This window comes from Tachysurus vachellii, chromosome 2 (genome assembly GCF_030014155.1).
Source record: "Tachysurus vachellii isolate PV-2020 chromosome 2, HZAU_Pvac_v1, whole genome shotgun sequence".
Classification (NCBI taxonomy): domain Eukaryota; kingdom Metazoa; phylum Chordata; class Actinopteri; order Siluriformes; family Bagridae; genus Tachysurus; species Tachysurus vachellii.
The window spans coordinates 15,449,132-15,475,674 of NC_083461.1; the positions used below are offsets into that span (position 1 = coordinate 15,449,132).

General features: G+C 38.2%; 1 protein-coding gene across 8 annotated transcripts in view; it reads right to left on the reverse strand.

Moving 5' to 3' along the window:
- cacna1g (calcium channel, voltage-dependent, T type, alpha 1G subunit) overlaps nt 1–26,543 on the reverse strand; it is a 179,507-nt gene that overhangs the window by 61,139 nt on the left and 91,825 nt on the right. For 4 of the 8 annotated variants that reach the window (XM_060858841.1, XM_060858827.1, XM_060858813.1 and 1 more), the window contains exons 5-10: nt 23,598–23,695; nt 17,802–17,961; nt 16,551–16,836; nt 15,565–15,657; nt 14,095–14,920; nt 13,594–13,973 (exon numbers count right to left, since the gene is read on the reverse strand). In XM_060858841.1, the coding sequence (XP_060714824.1) occupies nt 13,594–13,973; nt 14,095–14,920; nt 15,565–15,657; nt 16,551–16,836; nt 17,802–17,961; nt 23,598–23,695 (1,843 nt within the window). Of the gene's footprint in view, nt 1–13,593; nt 14,001–14,094; nt 14,921–15,564; nt 15,658–16,550; nt 16,837–17,801; nt 17,962–23,597; nt 23,696–26,543 lie in introns of all 8 variants that reach the window. The other 4 variants (XM_060858820.1, XM_060858834.1, XM_060858808.1 and 1 more) reach the window with 1 other exon arrangement.

The following is a 26,543-nucleotide window of genomic DNA, read 5'->3' on the forward strand; positions in this document are numbered from 1 at the left end:
AAACACCATACTAGCAAAACAGATTAAGAGATCAATCTTTTCTCCACTGGGTTGCTTAAAAAGCAATTATTTTATCATTTTAGCCCATGGCACTGGTTTCTGTGGTTTTTAATCTATACAAGAGTATATAAACAACAAAATATATAAATAAATAAAACCACAAACTGTGACCTGTGGGGTCCAAACAACCTTTTACAAATATCACACCAATGCCCAGTTCTTGTCAATTCAAGCCAATATAAAGCAATAAATATACCTTATACACCTATGCTTGGTCTAGTACAAATGACTGATAGTTGGTGGCCATATTGTTTGCAAAACTTTTAAAAGGGCAAAAATCCTAGTACTTGTGGGAAACTGTGTTTATTTAGCACATTATGCAAAGCATCAGCATTATGAGAGGATGAGGTGAAATGGTTCAAAAGGCAACTATTTATGTTTTCAGCAGAAGAATCACAAGCCAAAATACAGTACATTCCACCTCATTTCACAAGAGATATATATTTTTACAAGTTACATTGTTTATTGTATGCAAGCAGGACCTACTACTCAAAATTTAATACCATAGCTCATCGTTAACCCTGTAAAATTCCTGCTAGAATTTGATCTCAATCGCAGCCATGCTTTTGAAGTAATCAAGCCATCATCAAAAGTCTAGTTACAGACTAGTATCCCCATATACAGCAAAGCGAATTCTGACTAGAAAACGATCTCAATTTTTTTTTGCAAAACTATGCAACCAATCGAGAATTATTTAAAATAGTCCAATTAGTTAGTTCAATTAGTTAGTCAGATTAGGCTCCGTCTCCCTAGAAGTGACTGGCAAGTGGAAACCATATTGTCCACAGATATAAAACTTGTTTTTTAATAATTATTGAGAATCACACTCTGCTAAGTTACTTGAAATATTTTGTAAAAAGTAGGCCAAAAATCCTGAGACTAGCTCACAAAAATAGGTACTGTACATTATGCAAATTAATGCTTAGAATCTACAAAACATTAGGGTTACAACACTGTTGGTGCTCGGACTCCTAATAACAAAATTCACCGTGTTGCTCCTGACAGCAGCAGAACTTACATTATTTTGTAATAAGTTATCTAAACACACACACACACACATGCACACACACACAGTTATCATGCTATGTAACCAGGCCCACGAATGTTTATTTTTTTTTCAATGTAGGAGTTTTTAATGAATATCTAATACTCTAATGCAAGGAAGAGGAGGATGACAACAATATGATAGTGAGAATGATATTGCAATGCATTACATCATAAAAAGCTTTTCTGAGAATGTAGCAGGTTTCAGTGTGTGTCAGCGGTATAAGGACACTGACCTACTCACAAGAACTTTGTTCCGGCTCTAACCTGAATTGTTAGACATCAGTAAATAAGAAATAATATTCAACAGTAGATATACGGTACTCTAGGATTACTAAATATAATGATTATGAATTCTACCAATTAAATCCATAATAATATTATAACAGCATTTGATATACATAAATTAGAAGCAGCCGCCTGTTGGTTAAAAGTCTGCATACATTAGATGGCAGGGCATGTATGATGAATAAATGTTGTATTTGGTGACAACTGTAACAGAATTATCACTGCAGGATTAATAACATCAGTGTAAACACATTCCCTCACTGTTTAGCACAGTTGTTTAACACAGTTTAGCCTCAGTTTAGAAGCAGGCTGCATTGAGCAATCAGCTTCACGCTAATCAAATCTCTCCAAAACAAGTCAACAAGAATTACCGAAGATATAATAGTTTTAATAATGCTAGTCTTGAGGGGCCAGACATAATTTCTAACAAGAGTACATGTTTGGAAATAGTTTCAGAAAATAAGTGCAAACAATTCTACGCCCCCAGAAATTTCCCTTAAAACCCAGTCTGCACTTTTAACACCATTTTAAACCGTCATTAAATTGGACATTTAACTATTTTTGCCTTTATTGCACTGAGTAACGCCCACAAATAAAAAAAATAAAAAAATAAAAAGTTCACAAAGCTGAGAATAGTTAAAGAGTGTGTCCTGAGGTAGGTGTGTGCTAAATCTCCCACTAAAGCAGCTCAGCCATTGCATCTCACTGGATACCACAGAAACACACTGACTGTGAGTGACTGTCTCTAATGTGTTTTTATCCCGAGAGAATTTATTAAAGTTTTATTTTCAGAATTGATGAATTTCGTATAGTCATTAATATAAAACTACAGTTTCATTAAATGTTCATTAAATGTAGTGTAATTGAACGGGGACTCCACTACTACATATAGTGTAATTGAATAAGACTCATCGCCCAGCACACTCAATCACACACTACAGGCCATTATGGATGACAATCAGCATACAACATTTCTTTGGACTGGTTAGGAAGCTGGTGTTCCCACAAGAATTCCCAGAAGCACTAGGAGAAAATGAAAACTCAACACACACAGCGTGAATTCGAACCCTCAGCCATGGAGGTGCTGACCCTAATTTCGTGACAGTTTCTTTTTTATTTGTTATTTCAGAAGACTGAACTGGAAATAAAATGTGTGCTAAGTTACAGTACACAGTGTTAAACTACTTACACTGCTTGTTAATTTCTTATCCAGCTGTGTATCTTCACACCCTTAATCGTTTCACAAGATTGATTTAAAACAAACATCTTTTATTGATTCTAGATGACATTCTGATTCACATGCTGTCTTTCAATATAAGGACAAAATAAAGTTATACACTTTATATAGGTTAAACATCAGTCACAGCCATGAGCTAAATGCTAGTGTCCAAATTGTTAACGTTTCAGACCAGATCGAAAAAAGCACTACCGCACGAATCTTAGCAAACATTAAAGCATTTGCTGAACATTTTTATTTGCGATTTTCCTCTTTTCCCCACCACACAACTGCTTTAACAGACAGATCCTACTGTACATCACAAATCTAGTGATCTTAGCTTGTAGCTCTTAGCTTACTTGGTAGATATATGTCCCTTATAAGTGGAGTACCAAAACAAAAGAAAGAAAAATTGAACACCAAATATGTTTTGGCTGATCAACTGCATTCTGGTTAAGAAAAAATTCTTTTGGGCTTAAAATTATTCTTTTAAATAAATCAAAAACCCAAGCCAGGCTGTAATCATAGCTGTGTCACCGTAAAAACCAAGAAGACATCAGCATGATCTCAGAGGGTTTACCACAAAAAGCAAACCACTGAGAAGCCTGTAGAAGAGAAGAGAGCAGCCAGGTCACACAAAAGACTGCATGATGAAAGAACATTTAAAATCTGGCTATTATTTTGAGTTCACAGAGATGATACAGTGTGTATAAAAATGGCTGTGACTCACCCAACATTCATCCAGTAAACACTGAATTCAAACAATTCTGCACTTTAACCTCATATTAGATATTATCATTTCATTTCATATCCAGAGCCAAAACAGCAACAATTGCTTGCGTCAAGGTCCAATAACTCTGAAACCGCTGTGTTTGTACTGTAGGTCCTGCAGTGTTTGACATGTTGGGCACACAGTCCACTCAGCAGGAAGCTGTTCACTTCAAATCAAGACCCCTTACTGGAAGAAATCAGCATAGAAAACCCTCATGCGTGCAGAGAGCTGAAGACAACTTCCAGGAAGAATAAAAGCATGAAAGAACTTCATATATTTCTGTTGTACGGATTTGTTTAACAATAAATGAAGAGAAAGTTTTGTGACTCCTGTGTCACACTTTGAAGAATATTTAGAAATACAAAGACTTTACAATTAAGAACCACATCTTCAGTAACTGCTTTAGGAAGAAAGAAGGGAGGCAGGAATAAAGATGCTCTTGCAGGGAATGACACATTCACATAAAAAATTCAAAACTACAGGCAATTATTTAAGCCACGATATGTTTTGGGTTGTGTAGAAGAACACTGGAGAACTGAGAGAAAACCCTTATTTATGAAGGTAACACACACAGCACTGGGTTGCATAAATGACTGTGGGAAACACAGCATTCTCCAGCAGTGGGTAAGTTGGGATTTACAAGGGTTTACTCCGCTGTTCATAGAGTGGAGAACATTTTCACAGAGTGAGTAATACAGAAATAAAGGATGAACAGACAAGCCTTAGACCGCTGATGGACTGTTACTTTTCTGCTGCCAAACACACAGAGACAATACGGAGACTTTGTAGTTATAGTACTTATTTTTTGGAAGGGGAAACGTCTAGATTATCCTGCTGTAAAGGCAATAGGCAACGAACACAACTGTGGCCTTGAGGTTTGAGATGTAAATAAATAACAGTGCATTCTGATAACAAATGAGCTCATATGATTACACTGAGTAAAGGCATGAGGGTCCAGTTCTAAAAACAGTGAGCAAAAGTCAGCACGCCCAAGTTATAAACCTCTTGAAAAACATTACCTCTTGAAAAACACTAGCCATCTTTATCACAGTCAAAGCGGCTGATCTAATGATTAGAGGCCGATAGAGTATTGGATACAGTATTAATCATCCTCAGTGTATTCCAGCGTGAGCACCGTCAGCTTCTCCCCTGCCAGCACGCCAGCACTTGATGCAAACCAGATGCCACCATAAGCCGGCTCAGCCAGAACAGCAATAACACAATGACAGCCCCATCCTGAAGAGCAGTAAGCGGGAAATGGAGAGAAGGAGTAAAGCGGTTATTGAAGACAAACCCTCTAATGACAATGTTAAAACTGAACTTTCAAGCATTTACAAGTACCGTGGAGCCAAAAGTCATGTGCCACATTTTTGGCACAAAGACAGGCATTCCATCAAGAGACCGTAAAAGGAAAAGCGGTTAACAGGAAGGAGAACATAGACAACCAGAATTAGATCTTTTCACAATAACCACACCCTGCCTACTAACAGGCCTACATCCAGCACTGTCAGTAGCTTATGTTGGAAAGTTGATGTACATTCTAGTCAGAAGTATTTGAAATTATATCGATACAATATACAGGTTTTTTTATTTGAATGTTGATGCTAATCAAATTAATTATCCAATTATCTGAAATTGCTCAGAATTGCAGAGACTCTTGGCAAACCTGAGTGGGGAAAAACACTCTTGTAATTAGACATTATGTGCCAGTGAAGGCTGATGGACTAAATACATTACTGATACTGAATACTTACATATCTATTAATGCTGTTACTTGCATTGTATAATAAAATAATGTTTTGTGCGGCTGATACATACCCAACACATTTTCATAAAATTTTCAATTTATTACTGAATACTGGGAGTCAGCAAATTCAGAAATTAGCTTGTCAAAGTAAATGAGAAAACAATGGCTCTGTTTTGCTGTGTAGCATTTTGCCGGTTTAGCATCACTTGTCAGAAAAGTGTCACTGCACATCAATATAAAGTTATCCTGACTGCTTTCCTCTATTCCGTGATAATAAAAAAAAAAATCTATCCCTTTGGAAGTGTTCTTTTCTGAAATGACAATCACCACCCACAGAGAACAAGAGGCTCAGAGAACTGATTGATGAGTATGAAAATGATGTACATCATATACCATAGCCTCCACAGTCAACAAATCTCACTCCAACTCCAAGAGCCAATGGATATTTTGGACTAATGTGTTTGAAGGAATATGCAGTATTTCAGAGGCATGGTGTTTATCCTCCAGTAGTTCTAGACACTTGTCCGATTAGTGCCAAGGTGTATTAAACTTTATACCTTCGTTCAGTAGAAGTTTTGAGAAGCCTATACATGCGGATTAAGCACCATGTAATGTAAAGCACACAAAGTGGCCCTTTTGTCTGTATACAGTACACATTCATCCGAGGGCTGATTGCAGAGAAAGAGAAACCAGTGCAAATAACTGGTGGAGAAATGGGGAACTTTAGCAGCTGACAATTGACTAAAAAACAGCTATAAATCAGTTCAGTAATCTATTGTTCTGGGGTGTATAGACCATGATGCCATATGAATTGATTTGTTTCAGCATTAGGCTACTTTTACCCTTCAACATGGGTTGTTCCAATCATTTTACATTAACATTTTTACATTTGGCTAATGCTGTTATCCACACTGACCCAATACTCTGCATGCCACATTATGTTTACATGCAGATTAAATGAACTTTTGTGACAATCTTGTACCAATTTTCTGTGCAGTTAAATTCATGGTGAAGTGCTTTCTTTATGCCAAAGTCGGTAATTACTGTTTAATTAATATGTCACACTTTTAGGCTACTTGTTCTGACACATATTTGCTTCATTAAAGTGTTTCCTCTTTAGCCCTGAGCTTTTACACTGAGGAAATTAAAAGGTCTCCAAACTTTAGAACTTCAAACAAAACAGAATCAGCCACAATTCCAAATTGTTCACCTTTTCATTTTTTAAAATATAAATAAATGGATTACGGAGTGAAAACACACCTACTGCATGTTCAGGGTCATATACAGGAGACCCTTACTGCGTTGTGTACAGATCACTTTATTACTCCCGTTAAACTAAAGATGTGTGCAGTTATTTTAGTTGAGGATTGAGAAACTCTTATAAAGTCTGTTATTTTTATGCAGGCTTCAGTCTCGATGGAGCACCTGGAAGCATCTTATTGCACCACCGCAAAACATGATACCAGATCTCCATATTCCTCATGAGCCTAATTTGAGCTAAAACTTTATGCACTCAATAAAACAGGCAGACGTTTCTGCAGCATTGTGTGCTTAGATGTATAGGGCTACACTACAACTATTTCTGATACAAAACAGTTACTAGGGGAAGTTTTAGAAAAAATACAAAAATCTTATTTTCATTCAGTTTGAAGACTTTGACCCAGATAACCTACAGTAAAATCTATAAACATGGGCACAGTCCAAGAACTTACTTCATGTTTTTCAGCATTTGAGTGAATAAAGGAGTTTTTCACAAAAGATCCTGGCAAGACCTAAAATGTCTTAAAAATGCACTTTAACATTATAGAAGCACAAGTGGATGCAGTATTTGTAGGGAATACATGAGAAAATCCTCAAAAAGAAATAGAGAGAAATAACAGAATTGATGTGAAGTCAGTGGAGGGGCCTGACGTTCTACAAACAGCATGTTAAACCATCTAGTAGTTGGACTGTTATATACTGTAATTACTGCAGGCAGTATTGTAATTGGTCAGTTAAGCTTACTTCATACCAGAGGTGGGAGTAAGTCACACATGTGCAAGTCACAAGTAAGTCTCAAGTCTTAACCTTCAAGTCTCAAGCAAGTCCGAGTCAATTTTTGTGAGTGTCAAGTCAAGTCAAGTCAAGTCACTGCTTTATGTCAAGCAAGTCAAGTCAAGTCGTAGCTTGAGTCAAGCAAGTCACTGACAAGTCATACAGATGTTTGATAATTTAACTAAATGTATATATTAAACAAAGTTAAATCTACAGTATTTATGGACTATGAGAGTTTTATTTGAAACAAAAATGATTATATGCATTTATTTTTAAAAGGTGTCCACATACAGGTGAGTTGTAAATACAATAAAAATCTAAAAATGAATAAAAATCAAAACTACAAAGCCTCAGATGTAAATGTAACTGAAATAAGGCCAACATAAAAGCATGAAAAGTTTCAATATGCCTCAAACATGGCAGAAGACCATGGAAAAGTATATATATAAAAAAGTACAATGGTTTCTATGCAACCAAATGGCATTTTTTGAACAGGCATTCCCTTTTAATGGGACATGAACACATCCTTAAATTAGATCCTTCCTTTTTAACAACAGAATAACAACAACAATCAATCACGTCAATCAAAAAACGTAAATTATTGAATCCCACAAACCTTAAAGTGAATTAACTATTGGGGAGAGAGAGAGAGAGAGAGAGAGAGAGAGAGAGAGAGAGAGAGAGATGATTGGAGTGAGTGTAATTTATTAATTAAAGGGAAAGTTCACCTAAAAATCTAAATTCTGTTATCTTTTTCTCACCCTCGTGATGTTACAAACCTGTATAAATGTCTTTGTTTTAATGAACACACATGTAGATATTTTGAGGACCAAACCATTTATGAGCCCCATTCACTTCCATAGTGGGAAAAAAGAATACTATGGAAGTGAATGGAGCTCATGAATGGTTTGGATATAAGAATTTTTTTATTTTTGGGTGAACTATCCCTTTAAATTGAATGTGTGTGCGTGTGCATGCGAGACGAGAATATGGCTCTGCTTGCAACTCCGAAGTTTTTTATTTTTATATTTATGTTTTTTATATATAATGTGTATCCCCATAAACGATCCATACGCTTTTCACTCAAAGCCTAACACTGAAGACCAATTATAAGTGCTATTGCAAAACAGCTGACATTTCCACATAAACAGTGACCAACCATTTACACTACATTGCGCTTGCAAAAAATTTAATTTGATAGAACTTTGTCATTCAATTGTGAGCGATGTGGTCGCATACTGCTGTTCTTCTCTTCTCATCTTGCACAAAATCCCGGTACCTGAACTTAATTATTTTTGGTGTAGCGCCTTCCATGTTTCGTCCTGACTGTTAAGGTTTATTAGTTCGTGCGCGCGCTCCCTCTGCTTGCCTGCTGCGTCACGTGGTTAGATTAAGCTCTTGCGTGCGTTTAAAAACAGATTTAAAAACAAAATAGACAAAAAAGATAAAACAAAAACGAAAAACAAGTTATTTCGAGTCATTTAACTCAAGTCCGAATCAAGTCTCAATTCATGAATGTCAAGTCAAAGTCAAGTCGTGTCTTTTTTTAATATTTGTCAAGCAAGTCTCAAGTCTCAAATTTGCGACTTAAGTCTGACTCGAGTCAAGTCATATGACTCGAGTCCCACATCTCTGCTTCATACATTACAAAACTCATGCAAACAAGTTCTACACACAAATACATCTGCTTTCCTGATGTGCCTTGATATACTGGGGTGAGACTTCTTTGCTTTATTTAAGACTTCAATTTCTTATTTTTAATTTAGTTATTTATTTGCAAAGTCTAAGGAGATGTGTGTATGTAAAAAATAACACCTTGAATATTACTATTGTTATTTTATTATTATTATTATTATTATTATTATTATTATTATTATTATTATTATTTAAGACCCTATTATATTATGTTGGCCGGATGAATCTACTGTATGCCATCTCTGAATGGCGAATAACTTTTTGTCCATTAGTAAAAATTTAAACTAAGTACAACAAAGTTTTCATTGATAATCTGACAAAATCTTGCATCAACTGTGTATGCAATGTGCTTCTGAAGCTTTAGGGAGCGAAATAGTTAATAATTCAAATATATATGCCATCCGTGCCACCAAAAAGTCACTCAGTGACATCAGTGGACCAAGAGTGGAGAAGCTAGCTAGCTAACCTTGTTAGTGTGGAAGCGGAATCTTTAAAATAAATACAATAAGGATATAATAATGAAGTAATAGTGTCTTAACCAGGCAGATTAAATTATGTACGCTATAAAATCTGCTCTCTTTATTGTGCACAAGTTTTATCAATAATAGCCAGTAAAATCGCTCATCGGGAGGTTACACTCATAATAACAGGATCACAGAGTGTGTCAGAAAGTGAAGCCTTCTGTCTGTAGTGACACTAAAGGCTTTTGCTCATGCATTAAAGTGGTCTCACAAATTGCTGCTGTAATCAGTATCATTAACAGGCACCCAACAAATATGAGCCTTGTTCTGCATTAAGCATGAGGGAACACGTAACAGCCAGTACTACAGCCAGGGCACGAATGCAGAGATCCCCGGCTGATAAAATTACAACAGTCCAAGCATAATAAAAGCATTTTATTTAAATTAAAGTTATATTCACTGTAGTGGAGGAAACAGGCTATTAATCTTTGTGCTTGTAATATGTGGGAAAGTAGATAACCACTGTAAACCTCAGCGTGTATCTGCAAGCTTCAGCTGTAGTAGGAAATGAAATTCTGGGCACTTAGCATATACAAGTGAACTAATTTACTCTGATCTGTTCTCTTTTATTTTTTTCTTACATTTACATTTACATTTACAGCATTTGGCAGACGCCCTTATCCAGAGCGATGTACAAGAGTGCTTTTAAGTCTCTATCGATAAATACATTAACCCTGCTTCACTAAGTTCTCACTAGTTCTTAAAAACTACTTAAAGACTTCTGAGTAAAGATACTCAGAAGTGCTATCTACCATCTTCCTCATACATAAGCTCATACTGACAAAAAAGTATCAATAAATAGTATCAATCAGTTGTAAAATAAAAAAACATACTAAGAAGTTACTAAGCAGAAAATACTGTAAATGTTGTTCCAACAAAACAGCTAATTTTACAAGTGGTCACCCTGCTAGCATCCTGATGAAAAGCCTGGCCTTAAGGAAAACAGTGTTCCTAGAAGATGTGATGCATGATGTAAAAAAACTCAAAGGAACAAAGCTCTTAGGTCACTGTCAATCAATTGTCTGCTTAACAGAGGTTAAAAGAGTCCTCCACAGGAGAACACAGGGCCATATCCTAATCCAAGCCAACAAGCATAACAAGAAAAGGCAGTGATAAGAAGACTGGGCCAGTAAAAATGAGAGCAATAAAAACTCCAGGACAGTTAAAGAGAACAGATGCAATTAGGCAGGTTGGCATCAAGTTTTATTTGCTCAGGGACTAGGTCAAAGAACCCAAGTAACCTTGTAAATCCACATTCCTTCTTTAGGCCTTCTCCCGTTTTCCAGATGGGCCACAAGATAAAGGCAGCTTCTCTGCCAGATTTCTCCAGCAGTCAACACTAGAGGAGATACAGCGAAGGGAAACACCATCCATGTGTGCGTGCTGCCTTCCCTGAGGCTATCACTAGCTCCACAGGAGCATAGCAAAGCCAGTGAAGAGCATGAGCTCACATTGCTCTTTCAGGTCCAGCACTTTTACTCAACAAGAAGTCACACGCTCTCGCACACTAGTCCGTCCAGTTAACCAGCATTCATGGAAGGTTCAAAAGTTCACATGCTTGTGACTTCTGAGATTAAAATGGAAAGCAGTTGTTAAATATGATTCATATTAGAATAAGTCAGGAGAATGATGGATGTTTTCTTGTTCAAGAATGAACAATTTTCAGACTAAGGGGGAAAAAAACAGCACATTTATCAGAATGTCAAACTTCTGTGAAAAGCAGATAATTTTCCTCTCTGTTTGCATCCAAGCTCTGGGCAGCAACTTCAAGCAGCAAGTGGGCACGAACGAACCACGGTGCATGCCCCCGGGGCGATGTGGAAGACTGCAAGGCATGCGAGCACACTGTGTAAACACGGGACGATGAGTTTCAGATGTGGCTCGGCTGTCCTCTCATCAATTCAGCCTTCACACTTGTGCTCCTTTGCCTGCATGGACCAAATTACTCCTTTACAGTAAACAACATGAGCATAAGATGCGTGAAAAGCCTGGAATTCCAAAGCCTCAGGAAAAGTTATACAAAGGGCAGAGAGAAAGAAACTGCTGATAGCGTGCAGATCAGAACTCCATCTGTGCACAAACATCTATCAAGTGTCACCTACAGTACAAGTACTAAAGCCTGAAGCCTTTGCTAGTTGAATAATCAGAGCATTGCGTCTCTCTGTTGAGTGAGAAAGTTATTGAACTGCTGCCACAGTCAGCTGGGGTGTGAATCATGTTCCTGAGAGGACCTTTGAAAGTGTGAGGCGTTGTGTTGTCTAAATTTTTAAATGTAGGCGATGCATTACAGACGAGTCTGTTATTTTATTATTATAATGATAAGATTCATACATAACTCTCATTCTTTTTCGTAACAAAGGAAGACCTTTCATTTCTCAGCAGTGTGTCATCCCACAAGCCATTAAGAAGATGAGAGATGTATTACCTGCTGCTATTCGTCTCACTCACACACACATACCTATAGCAGGACACAGTGGAACAAGGACATGTTTAATTCTTCGATGTTCTGTGACACAGGAAATTAATTTAGTACTCGTGTCTTTTATGTAGTTTGTCAAGTTTGTTCATCCTGACCTTCTTCCATTTTAGAGAAACTGCTCTGTCATTTCGGGATGCAGTAGGGGTGTGAACTTTTCACAGTGTGATAAGCTTGTCTAAAAATATCACAGTCTCACAGTATCAGGCTGTTAATCAAATGTGGAAGCAGGGGCATGGGAGAGTTCTGGCTTCATAATAGAGGGTGGAGCTGGATAAAGTGAGTGGTAAGGATCTATACCGGTGCCGGGTGCAGTGGCACCTATCTGTAATCCCCATCACTGGAAGGCTGATGCTGGTGGAGATCTTTAACTCAAGGGTTCTGAGTTACTTTAGGCTATGTCAATCAGGTGGCTGTAAGATTGGTGTTTCTAAGGGAGCGCTGTACAATTAGGTCACCTTAGGAGTTGTGGAACAGCTCAGTTCAGTTGCAAAGCATGTCAAAGATCAGTAGTACAGACTACGGATTTACATAACCAGTCCAGAAACCTTGAGCTCAAGAGCTCCACCAGCCTCAGCCACAAAGTGGCATCTGTTATCTTTAGATCCTTAGGAATCGCTTTTCCCGGCTCAACCCTCTATTCTCAAACCGCTGCATAATCACACTCCTGTTTCCACATACAGTAAACGTTTTTGAAAATATGACTGTTCAGTATGGTGCTGGAGGAGTTTTGTGGGATAGGATAATGCATACGTGTGTTCATACATGTTTGACCAACTATAATTTTATACGGTACCTGATACATACACCTGGTATTTATGTGAATAAATATTTTATTTGTTATAGATGCATGTTAACAGAACTTGTGGCCACATAAATTGTGCTTAATCATTAATAGGTTATATGACAATAACATTTCAGTTGGCTTTACCTGTGCTAGGCACTCAAATCATACCTAAAACTCCTAGAAGCACTGTTTCTCTGAAGAGTCCTTTTAAACCGTGTCTAAATTTCGTTGTTCTGCTCTTTAAGTTCAGTCAATACTTCATTCATTTGGTTTTCTCAGGAGACAACAGAAAATATTGAGTGTTTCTTAGAGTGTCTTTAGACTGAAGAGGAACCCACAGAATCTTTACCAACATGTCATTTTGGACAAGAGATATATTGCCTAGGATAATTTCCACTGTGTTTAAAGAAGGTATAATACAGAATAATAATCACATGCAAGAGTATCTGCAGTCATTTAAAAAAATTACTGACATGACCGATTTGGAGCACTAGCATCCCAGAGATATTCCTGTACACACCTTCCCGTGTACATGTAGTCAAACCCATATAGGACTTTAGAAAGTTAATTTTGATAATAACATTTACATAAAATATTTTACATTGTCAGTATTTATCACGTAGTCATTATAAGATGAAAGAGAGATTGGCTACAAGAAAATCACACTATTTGCTCAGCCAAAAAGAGACTGAAATGCATTTTACTCTGAATTTGAAGTAACCATGAAACTGTTGGAATGTGACACCATGAACAGAGTTTTCCAAGTGCAACACAAGTCAGTCAACTCATCACATCAGAACTGTCACTCCATCATGTCCTGTCAATATAGCAATTTATCCTTACCAGGATGAACAAGTAAGATTTTAGATGCACCTCTCTGCTTTTAACACATCTTCACATCTGCTGGCAGTAAAGCTACATGGCAGGTTTATATTAGTTTGAGAAGCACTAACCTGCTCATGGTACTCGATTCCCATACTGAGGGTATTGATGAGGATGGCGATCATGATGCCTCGTCCAAAATACTTGCTGTCAACAATCTTGCGGAATGTTTCACACACCAGTCTCCAGAAGTGCACTACCTTTGCTGCCCGAGCCCCTAATGTAAATTTCTTTTTCTTATTGGGGTCTCTGCCATCCCGATAGTGTGCATCTTGTGTGAATTCATACACTCCCTCGCTGTCTGAGTCTGCGGTCTCATTCGCTTCAGTTCCTTCTGAATCATTTCCCAGTGATTTAATACAGTAGGGGCATGTCTCGGGGTCAAACGTCAGCATAGCATCCAAATTCGTACCACTGTAGTTGGCATTGGAAAGCTTGCGTGAGGAGTTCCCTGGAATGTATTTGGTACATGATGAGTCTTTAAACATAGAAAAGCAAGTTTCAATGAAACAGTTGACATTAAAGAATGGACAGAAACTAATAAAAGAAATAATCCTGATTTGTTCATTTACCTGAAGGCCCTTGTGTGTCCAGTAGGCACTGGGATGTGTTGATAGGGTTTGGAGGTATGTTGAGGTTGCTGAGGATGTTGGCAGTGCAACAGGCTCCTCCTGGATCCAGCGCCCTCTGCCTGAGCTGTTCCAGGGCTACACAAGGCTGCAGAGTTGGATAGTTCTTATGCACTGGTGCAGCAAATGGCACAGAGTTCCTCTTGTAGGCCTGCAGCACTGGATGGCCTAATGTGGGGGCACAATGTGGCTCCAAGTGGCAGGTTGTGTGGTAGGTGCTGTGGATTGATTCGGCACTGCTAGAGCCCAGAGCTGTAGAGCAAGTAGGGGAAGGGTCCTGCAGAGGCATAATGGTAGGGAGAGTAAGACGTCCTGTTCCTGCACCATTCCTGTTGCTGTTTAGAGAGGCCACCTCTATTTCTTGGCCACTGTCACTCCGGATATTCCCATTACCAAGATGGTAGTGATGGTGGTGGTGATGGTGATGGTTCACAAGGTGATGAATGGAGCTCTGCCGCTTCCTATGCCGTCGTCTCTTTGCATTTGGAGGTTCAAGGGCAGGTGAGGCGCATATCTTGATGCCTGCCCGACGAGCAGCTGCCCTAGTAAGGTGGCCTAACTGCCTGGTGGCTTTTCGGACAATGTAAACCAGGTATTTGAGGAGCTCATCGTAGCAACTACCTGGCTCTGAAAAGCTGGCTAGTGTGCTGGCATTAGACATAAATCGCACTCTCTGCTCCTTCATCAGCTGACTTTCGCGCTGTTTAGTTTCCGAGAACTGGGTGGCTATGACAACTAGGCACAGGTTGATCATGAAAAATGAGCCCACCTTGAGTGTGAGAGAGAGCGAGAGAGAGAGAGAGAGAGAGAGAGAGAGAGAGAGAGAGATGGCTACTGTCAAAAACTTAATAGCAGTTTCAGCACAATTTAGGAATATGTTCTAGTATGAATACATTATGCAGATACTAGGCATTACAGAGCAATCAAGGCTCATAATACTCAAGAAGTGTAAGTGATTGCTGGTACTTATTCTTAAATACCTCTCATCGAATAGAATAGCTCAAAGGGTTAGGCAGGGAATTGACCGAGTGTTTAGCATTAAATACATTACAGCTAATACATTACCCCTTGCACAAATAGCACTCTTACTCTATCCAGCACATGTATCTGTTGACATACATATGCAACATTTAATTATGAGCCTGCCCCATTTAAAAATATATATTTATACCTAATCTATTAATGAATATTGATCAGTGTATACCTAATAAGGGTGTAGCACGATGCTACAGTGTTATATTAATATTGAATAAATACTATTAATATAATCCAAACAATATTGTGTATTCAGTTACATTCATAATATCTATATATATAGAATATATTAATAATCATGTAGTACATTGTGTGTGTGGTAGGCATTGCACTACATCCTGTCCACAAAAGCTGTGTGATGGGTTGAAAGCCACTCACTATAATGAGGAAAATGAAGTAGATAAAATTGTAGAAGGAGTGTGCATCCATTACAAAGTACATGATGTCCACCCAACCCTCCAGGGTGATGACCTAAAGCAAGACAAGAAAAATAATTCAGCTTTCATGCAATTATATGTTCAGTACATTACATATCTCTAATCTAGTAAAAAAAAAATTTGATATTCTGGTCAGCCTTAGCACAGCACACAAATGGCACAGTGCAGCTGTTGTTTCTGAATTCAAAAATGCATCATTAAGCAGTGATGAGATCCCCAAGCATGACCTGGAAGACCAGCAGTCTCAGGGGGGTGAATCCTAGTGCAGAGATGCTCTAATTCTTTAATCCCATCTGTTACTCTTCAAACAATCAGATGGAGAAAAGAAACAAATCTCCTGTGATCTTTAGAGTAATAGTACAAGGTGCTGTCAGACAACCAATTCATTTTAAAGGCATTAGACTTTCAGGCTACAGAATTGGCAGCTTGCAAAGATACGATTATGCCTTCGACCCCTTTCGGCCCTCAGTATTTGGCAGCATTCTAAATATTTAACAGATTTCCATTTGAATTTTTCTTCCTAAATGTAACAAGCATTCCCACTGAGACTTTTTTTAGCACATAACCACGATTTAATTCCATAGTTCATTGAAAAATGATGTAAACATTGATTACATTGATTTGTGATCAAAGGTAATACAATGTTAATGGGGACGGTTAAACACTGTCATCGTATTTCTTACAGTATTCCAAAAACATCAGATTTTTCCAAAACCCTAAGTGGCATCATGTTATGTTTAAATTCAGAATAATGTATCAGACAAAAACAACAACAGCATTTTAATGTCAGTGAGGTGAAGTACAGAAGCCATGTATTAGTATACAACCTTCATTACTGAGACACAGTGAGTTCACCCTTGTTCAAACCTGGTCTTGCTCAGTGAGACTATTGTTTGACAATTATACAAATTTGTAGTGAAAACTCACCTGAAAAATGGCAATCCAGGCATAGCCTATGTTATCAAAGTTGATGGCACCCTTAAAAGGATTGACATCTCCAGCAGAGCAGTTGGTATAGTACTGGTTCCAATCAACACATGTGGTGTTATCTGTGTTATTGTAGGCTCCCATGTCCAGCTGACACTGTAGACCCTCCTCATGCAGCCTAGGAATGGAGTTGCAGTGGCGCATGCCATTATCCCCCATCAGAGAGCAGATGAACGGGCTCTCATCGTCAATGGCGTAGTAATTGGGCAGGTCTACGCTTTGAGGACTGATGTACATAGAAATGGTGTATCAAGTTTAAACATGGCAGTTCGATTCAAATTTAAAATCATTCAGAACAGACTAATAATTCTTTGGACTATAAGGCTGAAACTTTGCTGCTGTGGTAAAGTAAGTTCTGCAGAACATTTTGATGCTGAAACTCATACGTCAACTATATGACAATATGTGAGCCAGAGGATGATGCAACTAGAACAGAGACTGAAAGAAAATACATTTCTCTGACCATGAGAAGTGAATGTTTCACCCAACTTGCCACAGCAGGCGACACTTTCTATCTTGCACATGCAGCTACAATTATCAAGCATGTACAGTATACACATAACCTTTACGATGTGCCTTGGGGACACTGTGACCTATAGAAGTGTGAGATCCAAATTGCTGTTTTAGGAACGAATGCTGCAGCCTCTTGGTTACTCTGTCATGCAAGAAGCAATTTTGTACATTATTACCAGTTGCATATCAAATTTGGACACTAATATCTCTTATTTTGCCCAAGTTCTAACTAGTTCTGCAGTATGAGGGGCTCAGTAAGGACTAGCTCTAATGGGGCTTTGCTCTGACAGAGCATAATTGGGCTGTCTGTTGAAACATATTTGCCTCTGAGTGAAAGTGACACAGCAAATTAGCAGTGCAAATAGCTTCAATTACCTGTTGGGACAAATCCAGGGAACATGGATACCTGGAATTTTTATTGCTTTGCAGTGATTTTACACTTTAGAACAAATCTGATGTAAAGGTAATTACCATTGTGAGACTGTTTAGGATTCAGTTAAGCCAAGACATGACGCTATGTTTTTTCGGCTCTGTTACAGAAAGCAGTCATAAAGATCACAGTACTAGAGTTGACATTGCATCCATTCATGTGTAAATTTATTTTTCAATATATGTGCTTAATTATACAAAAGATTATAGATTTTTATAGACATTACAGACTTTTCACTGTACACTTACACAGAGAAGTTCACAGGTAGGAAGCAGCGGTTACGGAGCAGCCCGGCCCACAGCTGGACCCCAACAATCCCAAAGATGAAGAAGACAAAGAAGCAGAGCAGCAGCACATTGCCCAGCATAGGAAGAGTGTCCAGCAGGAGAGTCACCAAGATTCTCATACCTGCACAACAAGAAGAGCATTTGCTTCATACTCGTCTGTAAAAAACAAGAACAATAAAGCATACAAAGGAACAGCTTCACCTGAACACATGCCCTGTAAAAGCTCAATAAATGCACAATGCTCCGTATTCTAACACGTCCTTGTTTATGAGGGATTATTGTAGACCACATGTTTATGCTATGTCATAAAATTCTTAGCAGAGCGAATATATCCACTGAGCTGAGTCTGCATAATGTCTTCTGGTAGCCTTGTGTGTGCCCTGCTTGGATTTGTGAAGCAAGGTGAGTAGAGTATAAACAATGACAATCATTTCACGTCGGGCTCTGGGAGAAGCCACTGGAGAAGTGCAATCCGTCGAGACCTCCTTGCAGCCTCGACTAAGTGAGGGGACAACTGCAGCCAGCTATAACTTACAATTTCGGATTGGTATGAGTGAAAAATAAATAGCATGGTGTTATCAGCAGCCAAAATAATAATAAAAAAATGATAATAATGGATCCTTGTTGGCTTTCCAGGACACACATTCCTGCCATGCCATATTATTTAACACATTGCACTGGTCTGTACAATTCCACTAGTCTGTAAAGTAACAGAAATAGATTCATTTTCTGTTGGCTTCTTGCCTGTCCATGGATTTATTAGGAAAAAAATGTATTTAAGGTAAAAAAAAAAGTATAATTGTAAAGGGTAAAGAAAATTACCTCCCAAACATCAGTAATACTCAATCAGTGCTAATCTGCTGAACTGAGAGGGAAAATGTATGAACTCTGCTCATTAGTGACACCAAAACATCTAAGGCATTCACCCAAATACAGCAATTCACTGAGCATCTAACAAGCACTGAATCATCGCTGTTAATTATTTCCTTTCAATTTTCCTTTCAAAAAAGATCCTATTAAAAAAATGCTGTTCTCTCTAAATATTGAAAGATCAATATTCAATTAAACCCCCCCCCCCAAAAAAAGCAATTCCAAGTATTAAATTACAAATCAATAAAAAGAAGAAATTTTTTGAAAGACAAAACTAGATGAAGAAAATATACATCTGAAATGAGTTTTTTCGTAATAAAAAAGAGCAAATATAAACTTGATTTCAAGTTTAGTTCCAGGAAAGCTTAGTGAAGTTCAAACACTCCAGCTTGCTATTATGGAGGCATCTTATTTTGACATTTTCACCATCATCCTTTTTTTGGACCCTGTTTGTGCTGAATGACACTGTAACTGTTTATGGCCCTAATAACATCCATAATAATAAATCCAGTTAACTACTATCTTTCATTTATTACTATAATGCAATATATTCTATAGACTATTAATAATTGACCAATGTTTGACCAAATGAATATAATTTCATAATTGGCTATATTGAGTCGTATTATCGTAAATGATTTCTGAAGTCCTGTCCATGCACTAGTATACCAGAAATGTTTACAGAAAGGTTTTAATCATTAATCTTGTCTATTTATTGATCTTCTAAGATGGCGGAGGCAAAACTGTTAACTGAAAGATGTTATGTCATATCTTGCTTTCACAAAAGAGATTCTCTATCACATTAAGTGCACTGTGAATACAAGCTGATAGGTATGAAAAGGTTACTTCTGCTTTCATTTGGCTAAAATGTGTCTCTGAAAATCCCTTGATAAAACATATTGAGAAATACTTGAAAAAGACCTTTAAATATCCTTTCCTAGCTTATACATTGCCTTAAAAAGCCATTTCAGGAGACAGGGTTGTGGAGGTCCCAGTGCAGCAGTTGAAAGATTCCCATGGGAGAATCTGCACTTTTTAGTTATTCGGATATGCCAAACAGCCTAATATCAAAAGTGCAGGCAGAGAAGGAACTAAAATCATACAGGATTAACATACAGAATATATTTTCTGCTGGTCTGTAGATTAAGCAGTATTAAAGCAATACTTAAATGAATATTTTAAAATGAATACATTAAAACTTTCCTTCAAATGCATCACTTAATCAGACAGAGAAGTCCATGTACTACCAAAGATCCAACACACTTTACGAAAGATTTCACTCTTTCTAACAGTAATTTAATAATATATTATAAAATAACAATAATATAGTTTGGAAAGACACAAATCTGATGCCTGTTAAGCATGGTGAAAATGGATGTGCTTGTGATACACAAACTATATACCAACAGTAATCATTCATTCATTTTCTACCGCTTATACGAACTACCTCAGGTCACGGGGAGCCTGTGCCTCTCTCAGGCGTCATCGGGCATCCTGGATGGAGTGCCAACCCATCGCAGGGCACACACACACTCTCATTCACTCACGGAATCACACATTATGGACAATTTTCCAGAGATGCCAATCAACCTACCATGCATGTCTTTGGACCGGGGGAGGAAACCGGAGTACCTGAAGGAAACCCCCGAGGCACGGGGAGAACATGCAAACTCCACACACATAAGGCGGAGGTGGGAATCGACCCCCCAACCCTGGAGGTGTGAGGCAAACGTGCTAACCACTAAGCCACCGTGCCACAGTAATCATGTATTGATTTATATATTCACATTACCAAATATATGACATCTAACAGGCCTTTTCTCTTAGTAATTCTAGCTTGATTTTCTTGTCTTTACCGTAGCTTTGCTCTCTCTCTCTCTCTCTCTCTCTCTCTCTCTCTCTCTCTCTCTCTCTCTCTCTCTCTCTCTCAACACAGTAACAGTAACAGTTAACACAGTATACGCTCTGGATATAACTGAAAATGAATACATTAAGAATAAACAAATATTTTTTGGTTCAAATCCGACTGAGACTAGAGCATGATTACTGGTATTCCATGGGAAGTAACAAAAAAGTCGAGAGATTTTTGATTACATGCAAGCAAGAAGTCAGCTATAAAGCTTGCCTGACATAAAACATCATTAATTTTATAAATTATTTAATACAAACGTTAAAGAGCTGCTGTGAGATATATTTAGAGTGTTCATTCATTAGGCTACTAGTTTCTTTTTATTTTGGAAAATAAACCAACTGAATTCATTACAGAATATCACAGACAGGTACAAATGTAATAATAACTGAATAAGTGGGAAGTGTGAGGGTTAGGTCCTTTTATTACTGCTCTAATTTCTTGCATCAATCTGCATGTCCACTCTCCCAATTACTGTCAAGCTTCCTACCATTCCATAGCTCCTGCCACATGCTGACTGTGGCACTTTGCTTCATGCCAAATAATACTGGGTCACAAGCAAATGCCCCTGGGAATTTTCCAATCAACCTCCAACTGCCCTCCAAGTATACACACCTAGCTAAATCCTGCCTGGGTGTTACTGTAGTGAAGGGCAGTTTCTACAGACAGGCAAATCCACACGTTATGCAGATTAAGCCAGAGAACTCCCCTGACAGGCATTTGCAGACCAGGCAAATATGTTAAAGCTTTCTTGGGTATGGCCAGAAATAAGAGCTTGCTAGGATCTCGTGGCTTGCACTGCTCGGCGGTATTCTGATTTGTGACTGGCAGGTTGTTTTACACCTTCATCAATCAAACCAGCAAAATGGAGAACAACAGCAGAACAGAGGACCGGAAAATATAAAGGTGAAGGTAAAGACACAGAAAGAGACACTAAACTCATAATTCATAAAAGCCATTAAGAGCATCTAAGGAACATAAACAGAGGAGCACTTTTTTTAGCATGTGTGAATCCCTATGGGTCCTGTAGTATACATCAATCATTTAGCTTTCTAGTTGCCTCTGCTTTGAGTTGGACAGCCAAATGATGGATAGTGTGAGTTTGCCTCCTATTACATTGCCCCATATTTTGATTAGAGATCTTAAAATAAGCAAAATAATGACACATGGGACTCATGGGAACAACCCTACAACTCCCACTTTTCAATTAACATTCCACAGCAGGTGATGTACAAATTATTTCCAAATTAATTCCACCATTAATCCTTTAATTAGCCTAAGTGATTCTTGAACAGCAAATAAGGTTGCCTGCTCCCACTTGGCTTGCCCCCGCACCTTTGATTGACATAAGCATTAATTATGCAGTAGTACAGGGAGAAGTGACTATGCTGTGCCCCCACTTTTAAACTCTTCACTCATCACACTTATGTGTGCTACGTCAGGACCGCTGGGCTTAAAGTGACACTGATTGTCTCTTTGCTCGGGTAGGACGTGGAAATGTCTCACACTGTACTAGACAGATAGTGGGATTGAGGCAGGCATAAAGTTTATAAGAAATTTACTCTGTGCTGATGGAGCACTGGTAAAAAAAAACACTTGGCTGGGTCAGTATTCGGTGAGTCAGACAGATGACAAATCAAATCAAGGAAATTAATCAAAATCCTAGCTGGGTCAGTCACAGCATTTTAACTGAGCTTTACTGCTTTTTAATTATGAATGTTACCACCCATGGACGAATTAGCCACATGAAACTATTTAAAGTCATACCATTCCTGAGATGCTGTGAGACACACTAAAAGTCCTACAACTATTTACACTCAGAGCTGCTTGTGTTGGATTTGGCATGACTTTTTGGATGCGGGTGTCATCACTGCTGTGTAATATGTCATCATTCACAAATCTAAGGCAGAAAGAATGTGTGGCTACCATCTGTGCTAGTACTGTACATATTAAGTATATTTAAGTAAACTGGTTTCACGTAAAGTCAATTATTTTAAACTTAATGTTAGCGGATGTATTTATGTAGTTCATACATGGTTGGATGAAACAAAAGGAAGTGCCTGCTTGCCTTTTACCAGGCTAGGTCTCTAACAGTGTAACAGAAAAGAATATGAGCCACACATGCTGCGGCTACTCTGCTGCTGAATGCTTACCGTTATATGGCTAGCCTGGGAAGACAGGTGATATAACTAGTGCAGCTAGCTAGCATTATTTGTGGTTGTGGACTAATTTTGGTGGCAGTGTTGATTTTGACATAAGTATCCATGTGCGCTGGATGAAGAAATGCAATGCTATGTTATAAGAGTAACAAGTGTACCTGTGGATGTACTAAACTGCAATCATGTATGATTTGATCCAGTTAATTAAAGTTTTTGCACACATTTGATTGTCAGTGTTGTGTGGAAAGATTATTTTTGTTTCTGCATGCAAGCATCTTCATCAACAGAAGTGAGTGAGTACAGCTGAGTAAGAACAGTGCTAGTTATGCATCACAAACTACCAGACTACAGACTAAATACTATTCCTGTATTTCACAATAGAAATTTAGATATACTATATATTTTAATATACAGTAGTTAGTAAACAAAGCTAATACAAAAAAAATAATTTTCTACCTCCTTGGATTTTGTAGACTAACAAAAAAAAAACAACAACTTTATACTATTTCAGCATGGTTGACAGAATCAAAGATATAATCTATTAAACTCTAGCCCGGAAATTCTAGAAAGCAGGAAATCCTGGACAACAGTAAACACAAATAGCTGCTGTGCCTCTGGCTGGGAGAAAAAAATGTGCTCTAGTTAGTTGACTTGCTGTTTGGGAGGCATGGGATTATTACTGTAGAACTGTGGGAAGATTCACTAAATTCAGATGAATTCAGATCCTGTGTAGTTACCACAGAGCTGAAATTTTGCAGATATACAGAACTATAAAACACTGAGTACAGGGTAGAATAGGTTAGTAATATCAATACTCACTGGGTACTCGGTTGATCGCTCGTAGAGGCCTGAGCACTCTGACAGTACGAACAGCAGAGAAACTGACATTCTGCAGGTTGAGCGAATATTCCAGCATCCTGCAAAAAAACGAAAACATAAACAACAATTTTTAACAAACTGTATTTGACTGTGACAAACTTAAAATTCTAATCAGTTATATTTGTGAAATATCAAATGGAGACTTTCAAAAGAAATCATTAGAATTACCAGTGTCAGCTTTTGTTAGGGATCTAAATCAACATTATCCCATATAATCTTACGCATACTTAGAAGAGAAAAAAGCAGCCAAGAAACTGGTCATAGTGCAGTATCCTGTATCCAAAAATGGCAAGTTCCCAGTAACACATATATATTTTTTAAATTGGAAAGTCAAAATCTATTAGATGCCAGCAGCTTTACTAATGAAAGAAAGTGGACTGAGGTGATGAGGGGTGTAATGGGTTTGCAATTCTTGCCTGGAAAACGCAGACATGCTGCCACATTTTGGGTAATGCAGTGGTGTAATAGTGTAATCTGTTAGACTGGGCAGTATTTTATTTAAGGAGCTGTGCTGTGTATTCTGATACTGTCTGATCCACTGAATAGTACATAGACTGGACCAAAAAAATAAAGAGATTGCTACATGGCCTGTGAAGACAAGCTAGTCATTGATTTCTAACCCAGACAACCGAGCAGTGATCATCTCTTCAAAAAAATTTGTAGGGTCTTCCATGGAGTTAGGTCTTGAACCATCCAAGAGCAGTTCCCGAGTTCCTCTGATATCACAATTGGATACAGAGAACGAACAACAAACGAACAATGTGTCCCATGAGCAGGGCTTGTGCCAGATGGAATAGGCCAATGTGCCATATTTCCTGGGGCGTCCACATAATCTATGTGCTCCCCACTGATGAAGCTTTAATATTTTTCTAGTGCATACTGCTTGTAAGAATGTTTGTAACTGATTATGAAACCAGTATGACAGAAGAAAGCTAGACTAATTTTTTAATGAAAAGATGACATGGCTACATAAATCAAAGGCACAGTGCTCTTTTTTAACCATACCACCTTGTTGAACATCTCATTCCTAAAACATGGCTAATAGTATGGCACTGGTCCCCACTTTTCTGCTAGAATAGCCTTTACTCTTTTGAGAAGACTAGTTTTTCAATCATGGCTGTGGGATTTGTTCACATTTGGCCACAAGCACATTAATGAGGCTGAGTACTGATGCCTGACACAAGTTGCTGTTTCAGTTAAATCCAGGGATGTTCACTGGGGTTAAAGTTCTGTGCTGTGCTGGTCACTCATGTTCACATTAGCCTCCAATGGTAGCTCAGTGGTTAGGATATTGAAAAATGCATTGGGAGGATATGAGTTCACATCCCAGGTCCACCAAGTTGCCACTGCTTGTAAATGTAAGAGTGCTTGCTCCTTGCTGTAAAATGTAAATTCTTCATTACGCTCACTTTATACACCACAGTATTGGGTGCCTGAGTGTAGAAGGCTTGTGTGTGAGTGTGATAGTCAGGTGTATATATACTTTTAACTGTATAGTGTTTGTATGAATGGTAGTTCCAAAGCATATTGTTTTCTTTCTTCAGACACCATTTTACTCTATGTCCTGAAAAATCAATAGCAATGAGTTGATAAAGTTCAGTGGGGCATGGTGGCTTAGTGGTTAGCACGTTCGCCTCACACCTCCAGGGTCGATTCCCACCTCCGCCTTGTGTGTGTGGAGTTTGCATGTTCTCCCTGTGCCTCGGGGGTTTCCTCCGGGTACTCCAGTTTCCTCCCCCGGTCTAAGAGCAGGGCTACTTCTCTGGAAAATTGTCCGTAGTGTGTGATTGTGTGAGTGAATGAGAGTGTGTGTGTGCCCTGCAATGGGTTGGTACTCCGTCCAGGGTGTATCCTGCCTTGATGCCCGATGACGCCTGAGATAGGCACAGGCTCCCCGTGACACGAGGTAGTTCGGATAAGCGGTAGAAAATGAATGAATGAATGAATGAATGATAAAGTGCAGACTAAAAGCAGAAGGAGAAAAAAAAACAGGCACTGAATAAATGCTAGCAACATTATAAAAAACAATAATTTAATATGTGCATTAAAGTCATGGCACAGTGGTGCATTGAGGTTCATTGCCACTTCACAGCTCCAGGGACATTATTTAAGCTTGTGTTTCTGTCTAAGTGGTGTTCTCCTATGAATGTGTGGGATTCCTCTGGGATCACAGGTTTCCTCCTATCTTTCAAAAACATACCAGTAGGTGGTCTGGCTATTGGCTAAGACAAATTGCCTCTAGCGAGTGTTCCCTCTGTGAGTGTGTGTTTGTAGGATAGACTTTGTATCTAAGGCAACCCTGACCAGAATAAGCAGTTACTGAAAGTGAGTGATTATAATAAACTCACATTTTTCAGCAGATTCATGCAATGAAACAGATGTGTATTCATTCCATGTACCACAGTTATGTGTTTTAGTAATATTGTTGATGTTACTGTATAATAAATTTTTTGTTTTTTATGGTTGGTGATTTACGGTAAAACAATGAAAAAAACAGAATGTGACTAATAAAGTGTTAAACATTATTATCATAACATGAAGATATTATATTGAATAATCATTGTAACTGCATTAAAAAAAGGAGATAAGTGGCTTGGGGTGAAATTGGAATTGTGTGTGTGTGTGTGTGTGTGTGTGTGTGTGTGTGTGTGTGTGTGTGTGTGTGTGTTCCAAAGGGGAAACAATAGTCTAGAGTTAGCCTTGCACATGTGCTATAAATTCAATTGGATATTTTAAATTTAGTCAAAGAGAAGCATCCAGTGGGGTCAATGTAATGTGATCTTCAACAATACACACATGCTATCATGCACGCATATACACACGTAAGCACACACACACAACCACAGCTGCTTCACACATGTGAACTTTGGAGTGAGATGCATTAAA